Source organism: Calidris pugnax, unplaced genomic scaffold (assembly GCF_001431845.1).
Source record: "Calidris pugnax isolate Ruff unplaced genomic scaffold, ASM143184v1 scaffold17, whole genome shotgun sequence".
Lineage (NCBI taxonomy): Eukaryota > Metazoa > Chordata > Aves > Charadriiformes > Scolopacidae > Calidris > Calidris pugnax.
This window is the reverse complement of record NW_015090794.1, coordinates 890270-897694: the sequence shown is the minus strand read 5'-3', so window position 1 is coordinate 897694 and position 7425 is coordinate 890270. Positions and strand designations below refer to the sequence as shown.

Genomic DNA, 7425 nt, shown 5'->3' with positions numbered 1-7425 from the left:
CTCTTCCGATCTCTGGCGCTGGCGGCGTGGCGGCGGCGGCGGCGGCCCCGGCCCCTACGCGAGGTGCTTTTCTTCCCTTCGCCGCCCAGCTGCACGGAGGCGCTGCTGGCCGAGGCGGCGGGGCCCGTGGCGGTGGCGGCGGCGGGCCGGGCCGGTGTGGCGTCGCGGCCCTGTCCCTGCCCGCTGTCTCACGGTGACTGCTCCCTCAACCGCCTCCTGAGCCGCCTCCTCACCGCCCGCCGCTCCCTGGAGATCTGCCTCTTCGCCTTCTCCAGCCCCCAGCTGGGCTGCGCCGTCCGGCTCCTCCACCGCCGCGGCGTCCGCGTCCGTATCGTCACCGATGCCCAGTACATGGGGCTGCAGGGCTCCCAGATCGGCCTCCTCCGACAGGCCGGTGAGGCGGCCACCGCCGCGGGGCAGGGCCCGGCGTGGCACAGCCGGGCGGTGGGGTGGCTGTGGCCCGGGGTGATGGCGTCGGTCAGCGCTGAGGAGGTGGTTGTGTCTTTGTAGGGATCCAGGTGCGCCATGACCAGGAGAGCGGGTACATGCACCACAAGTTCGCCATCGTGGACGGGAGGATGGTCATCACGGGCTCCCTCAACTGGACCACCCACGCGATCCAGAACAACCGGGAGAACGTGCTGGTCATGGAGGATGCTGAGTATGTGAAACCTTTTCTGGATGAGTTTGAAAGGATTTGGGAAGAGTACAATCCCATCAACTACAGATTTTTTTCCCAAAGACAGTAAATGATTGAGCTGCCCCACAGGGCTGGTGGAGGACTTAACAGAGAACATCCATGGACTTTTTTATTACGTATGGACATTATTGTATTATCCACCTGGGTGTAATTTAGGTCAGCTCCTCCAGAGAAGCAAAATGCTCTCTACCCTGAAGTGACACAGGTCCCTTGCAGTGGGTCATTCCTGTGCCAGAGGAACGACCCAGCTCTTTGGTGAGTTGTTCTGTGAGGATAGAGGTGCATTCCTAGAGCTTAGAACCACAGGCAGGCTCATTACCATGCCCTGGTGCCATCATAGGCCAATTCAGCCTAAACCATGACTCGAGGTCTCTTCGTACAGTGCTCATCATAGGCCAATTCAGCCTAAACCACAACTCGATGTCTCTTCGTACAGTGCTGGGTAGGTGTTTCAGTGGACATTTTCCATCTTGGGATACTGCAGAATGGAATTGTAACCCAGTGTCTCTTCTACATCAGTAACTCTAAAGAAGTTAGGGTCAATCTTGAGTTTCTGTAGAGATATTAAGCACCTTAGTTACATTTCTTGTTGGCGTTAATTGTTGGAAGTTTGCAAAAGAAATTTTTTGGGAAATGTGAAAGCAGAAATTAGAAGTAGGTTTTGATTGTGTACACATTTCCTTTGGTTTAAGATTAGCAGAGCTCCAGCGTGAAAGTGTGAGAAGAGATACTGATGGCAGCTCATCTTCCAGCAAGTGAGTGTAGGGAAGTCTGGAAAGAAGTGAGTCTCTTCTACATCAGTAACTCTAAAGAAGTTTAGGGCCAATCTTGAGTTTGTGTAGAGGTGTTAAGCACCTTAGTTACATTTCTTGTTGGCATTAATTGTTGGAAGTTTGCAAAAGAAATTTTTTGGGAAATGTGAAAGCAGAAATTAGAAGTAGGTTTTGATTGTGTACACATTTCCTTTGGTTTAAGATTAGCAGAGCTCCAGCGTGAAAGTGTGAGAAGAGATACTGATGGCAGCTCATCTTCCAGCAAGTGAGTGTAGGGAAGTCTGGAAAGAAGTGAGAGAAACTTTGGGATCAGTCAGTCCTGAGAGCAGACCTGGCTGGAGCGGTGGAAGGAACCCTCAGTTAATTTAGGTGGGGACACTGTGTCCTGGTCTTAGGGTGACTGTGGTGGCAGCAGCAGGATGGGACAGCAAGTGAACAGCAAGAGGGAGACACGATCTCTGTCCCTGCTGTTCAGGGTGGAACAAAGATGGGTATAATCTTGGGAATTTCAAAACTAAATAGCATCTGTTTAAGAGCTACTTTATACTGAATATAAAGTGCCTGAAAATCTCTCAAAATGAAAACTGGGCTTAACATTTTGTTACCAGTTTCGCTTGATGCAGTAGTGTTGGGAGTGGGACTCTTAAATGCCAGTAGGATGGGCATTTTCACAGAAAAGCTCAGTGTCATCTGGTTTTTGCACTCCAGGCAGTCCTTGTGGGTTGGTTGTTCCAAAGATCCAAATCAGAAGAAATTCCTTTAGATCCTTAGGTGTTATTTAAGCTACATGGAGCAACAGATTACAGATTTGTTCATTCCTTTAGATCCTTAGGTGTTATTTAAGCTACATGGAGTAATAGCAACAGATTGCAGATTTGTTGTATTCTGTTTGAGAAAGTTGGTGTGGGTCTGGGGGAAGAATACTGTTCTCTCTGGTGTAGGAGCTATGGAAGAGGCTGAGGAAGGTCATTCTCTCGCAAATCACGTTCAGCAGCATTAGATTTACACTACTTTAAACACGTTATTGCTATTTAAATGCTACCTGTTGCATTTATCTTTGTGAAGTGTTGACTATAAAAGCAAACAGCTCACCCATTTCCAGGCTCTGGCCTCTGTGCTGTTCTTTCTGCGCTCTTTTTGAAAGAAACACCTCGCTACGCAGCATGCAAAGGGTGGTGCAAAAATAGTTTATTACGATATAGTTAATGTAAAGTTAGGTAGTTATATTTACAAAATAAAAACGATCAGCTACACCCATGGGAACCTAGCGTGTCGCACAAGAGTTTGTAAGGAATAAATACTGTGAGAGAAAGTGACGTTTCTATTACAGCGAGCAGTTGATGGGGAACAGTGGCTCTTAGAAAAGCGTTGAAATAAAACTGGAGTGGAAGGGAGAAGGGGAGGAGAGAGGGACTTGCTGAGAAACAGGAGCCTCCAGCACCCACTCCTCTTTGCAGAGAGAAGACGCCACGTGTGAGGTGTTATTTCCCAGACTCATCTGTGTGGAAAATGCCCCTTAAAAGAGGCTGTTCCACCCTATGGATAGGGCTTGGGGACAACATGCTGCCTCCTCTCCCCACTGTGATCATTCCTGGGTTTGAGCCACTGGGATTTTCCATGGCCGTGAGGCTGCAGTGTCCCATCGTCACAGAAGCTGGGAAATGACTCTTGTGTCCTCATTCCTCACCATTCCTTTGGGTCCTTTCCAGAGTACAAGCGTGGTGTGTGCGTGGTTTTAATGCAAAGTGAATCCCCTCTGGTTATGGGTTCAAGCTGTGCTGGGACAGAACTAAGGGAAGCTGCCTGTTCTCCTTAGGACTGTGCAGGGACCCACCATTAGTCCCCGAACGGCCGGTGCAACTTCAGGTACCACCCACAGACTTGCAGAGCTTCCTTCTCCCTCCCCAAAACTTCCTCCTTTCAGATAAACGACTCTTCAAAAATCTCTAGTCATCCAGAACTCCAGGTCCCAGGAGGGTGGACACGGGTCAAAGACTGCCCATTCCTGTCTGCTTTCTACTTACCATCGCCTTTAGTATTTTACAACATACTTTGCTGTCTCTAGAACAAAGAGTGAATGTTCCTGACAGTCCTGCACGCAGGCAGTGTGCATGAAGAAGATAATTGTAAATTGCACTCATTATTTACGAGTTCATGAGTTCAGTTGGTACCAACTCGTCCGGCTCGTCGGGTTTCTGCTGGAAAATCCCACACCCTCTGGTTCCTCGTCGTGGTCTCCGACGGAGGCAGGTGAATGGTGTTATAACACCAGTGTTATTCCCAGCCTGGTGCTCCCTGCTCCTGCTGCAGGACCTTGGAGCCTCTTCTGAGGGTAGTTTGTACTGGAAGATCCCACACAAGGTCAGCTCCGTAGGAATGATGTTGTACTGAAAGTCATGTTTGAAGTTACGCGCTGCGACGGCCCCGGCTGCTGCACGGAGACAAGTCATCGCTGCTGCTCCGTGTAACGAGAGATTTGCACACTTGTGGTGTTAATGCCACTCTCAAACACAACGTTACTAAGTTCTCTGAATGGAAAAAAAACCCCCAAGTTCACAGCACAGTGAGGTTACAGTTCTCAAACAGACTGTGCAGGCTCTTTGGACAGCTATCTTCAAAATTAAAGGTGCGGCTCAGCAGGAAAGGTTTGAAAATATATTTAAAACGGTCAGCAAATCCAAAAAGCAGTTTATCAGGGCAGAGGGGATGGGTGGGACACCTCGGGGCACCTCTCCCACCCCCCGCACGGGACATCTGTGTTAGAACAAGCTTTAAAAACGAAAACCACAACTTCGTCACAAAAGAGAGCCCTCCACCGATTTCTGAGTAATAAATATTTACATTGCGTGCTTGGAATACTATACAGGTTTTAAATTACTTTTTTTAAAAGAGAAGAATAACAAACCTTTTTTTTTTTTTTCCCCTAAAAAAATGGAAAAAAATTACAGAGCAAAGGCAAGCTACAGCCAGTGTGCATGTGCTGAAGTGTTCACAACAAACCAAGTGCTGCATCCGAACCACGAAAAACGGGAAGGTCCAGTGGAAATGCAAAATCAAGGACGGGGTTGGTACAAAAGAAGTGACACGTTTCACAAAGCTGGGGAGTCCACCTCTAGTACAGAAATACAGAGCCTTTTCTGGCTGGCAAGTCAGCCCACAATTCTAGTTTGGAAGCAAACAAATACAATTTCCTTTCTCTATTTTATATGCGGGCAAAGGAAAGGTCACGTTTGGAGAAGGGTCCAGTCTGTTTCGGGAGAGACGGTGCGAACGGCAGGAAATTTTTATGCAGGAAAAAAAAAAATATTCCTTGGAGCAAATCAGGTGGTGTCTGTGTCTGCACCTTCCTCGCACTTGACTCTTCCCAGACCTCGTGTTTCAGCACTGTCAATGGGGTGGAATTGTGTAAAATGCAGCAGTTGCATTTCCCATGTGATGCCGTGTGTATTTCGTGCCCTGGAGCATCCGATGAGGCTGGAGCAGGAAGAAGTGAGAGGGTAACAAACCAAGGACCGATGCAATCAGTGAAAAGCTTTCCAGCTGGCTTTCCCCTCCTGTTTATTTTTTTTTAAAGCACTGCTTTCTGCAGAAATATTCCAGGTTTTGACTATTTATTGGTGCTGCAGGTGCTCTTTCTTTAATGTAAAGGCGGGTAAAGTGGTGCCTCTTGCTCTGGAGAGATGCTTCGATGGGTGCCAGACGGGCTCCAAGCCCGGAGCAGGAGTTCAGAACAGCCATCCACAGCATCTTCCCTTCTCCTCCTCCTCCTCATGACCCCCAGAACTCACAGCTACCACCGTAGGACGTGGTGTACAGCGTTCCCACCTGGTGAAGTGCTGCCCCAAAGGGGGAGGTTGATCCTTCAGGAGAGCAGAGCCCAGTTCTCTGCTCTCACCCTCCAAGGAGCCAGCTCTCCAGTGGGAGATGGCTGCTTGACAAGCCATAGCGCATGAGACCACCACCACTATGTCCATGGAAGACCCCTTCGCTTAGCAACAAATACTTTAAACCCACAAAGTTCAGCACCAAGATTAATTATTTGGCTCGTTAAGCATTGCCAAACCCATGACAACGGTGGCCAGTCCCACCCATCCCTCCACACGCCGTGTTCCTGCCGTCCAACACATTTTATTTCGGTTACATGTCCCTACTTCATCCATGTGTCATGCACTCAAAAAACCAAGAAGAATCTTTGCTCCACGTGAAGGTCATGGTGCATCTTTAACAGCCCAGCCCGATGTCCTGCTGGTCACTTGGCTGGGGTGGTCGGTGAGGCAGGACCTGGAGTCTCTACAGCTGGTGGCATCTTGGGATGCTCTTGGGATGAAGCCATCACCAGGACAGCTCTAGGCTTCTTCTAGGAAGCCAGCCTCTGCTGGGCTGGCCGTCTGCTGCAGCTCCTGCACCTCGCTTTTGGTTTGCATCCGTTCAGCAGCCTCACGGTGCTAAATTGTAGGCTTTTTAAACACCAAAGCTATTAGGACTGAGAAGGTCTGAAGCACATACTGGTTTTGAGATTTTTATTTCAGGAAAAGATTAAAGAATTAAAATAGGAGCTGCCCTGCTGACAAGAAGAGTTGAATTCAAGAAGCTGATAAAAAAGGAGCATTATATGCATTGAGCACTGTGCATTTTCAGTCAATATTGGCTCTACTTTCTACTCTACTTTCCTTTGACTAGGAAAAGGGAGTTTCACATGCGCACAGACCCTGGGATACACGGGACTCAATGAGAGGAAGGGAGTAACAGCAAAAAAAAAAAACAAACAAAAAAAAAAAAAAAAAAAAAGAACCCAGCTAAAGCCAAAATCCATAGTTAAGTGGTTTATTAAAGGCAGGGCAGATTTTCCCACTATGGGGAAATCCATGTTTGGAAACAAACAAAAAATAAATCCCACATCCCAGCAATTTACTCCAGACAAAGGTTGCCTTCCTGACTTCTTCAGGGAAACAGCCCATTTCATGCACTGTAGTTGTATTAAACCACAGGTCTTGGTATAGCAATGTATTAATGGGTTCAGAAAGCTATACGGAACTCAGTCATTAGTTAAATATGCTCTGGGCTTTCTTACCTGAATAAATGGATTACCAGCTGCTCAGACAAAAATACTTTTACTTAAGAAAGGAGAATAATTGTTAAGTTCCATGGGCAAACATATTTCCCAGGTTTTAGATAATACAGGAAAATTGTGACCTTCACGTTACAGAAAGGAAAGAGGCTGAGCTGAACGAGCTGATGTGCAGATACAAGCAGCTAAGAGCTTATATTGCTGTTGCAAGTGGTTTTGTGTGCACAGAAATAACTGCTGTGCCGGCCAGGCTGGGTGCCAAAGTCATCTTCTCTGCTTGTATGGTGCTGAGGTTGCCAGCGCTTACCCCAAACCTGACGTAGCTGTTGGCATAAGCCTAGGCCGGCAGTGATCACTTTGATGTCTGAAATACAATGCAGCGTATGGGCGACTTCTTTACGAAAGGAGCAGCACAGATAAGAATCCCTCCGTGTCCGTGAGGAGGAGTAACAGCCGGGTGAGGAAGGCGCCGTGTTTGCTGGAGGCCGGAGAGGGGAATGAGAGGGCAGAGCACAAGCGCGATTTTCCTCTTGCTCTCCTGCCACTTGCCAGATGCTCCGACCAGAGTCCCGCCACAGCCATTTGTTTGCAAACAAAATTCAGGTTGCTGTGCACAAATGGGGTTGGAAATAAAGGCTTAAAAGGAAAAAGAAAAGAAAAAAAACCACCACGCTCCTATATTCCAAAAAGATTTAAAACCTTGGCTGCATAATTGCAAGTAAAATCTGTGACGGTTCCTCTCCAATCACGTGAATCAAGCAGCCTGTAAACAACGACATCGTTGGGATGATCAGCTGGGGAGTGGATTTAGGATGTCAGCTCAAGTGGGCTCACTTTACTGACATTAAGCATAGCTTTGGAGAAGAAACTTTGCCTCTGGCTGC

The 7425-nt window shown here is 47.9% G+C and overlaps 1 protein-coding gene across 1 annotated transcript in view; it reads left to right on the top strand.

Annotated features, from left to right (window-relative positions):
* The window catches only part of PLD6 (phospholipase D family member 6), a 3727-nt gene extending 2647 nt beyond the window's left edge, over nt 1-1080 (top strand). Inside the window, exons 4-5 of the mRNA XM_014936298.1 lie at nt 90-394; nt 511-1080. Coding sequence (XP_014791784.1) covers nt 90-394; nt 511-749 — 544 coding nt within the window. The 3' untranslated portion in view covers nt 750-1080. The remainder of the gene's footprint in view (nt 1-89; nt 395-510) is intronic.
* Nucleotides 1081-7425: the final 6345 nt, after the last annotated feature.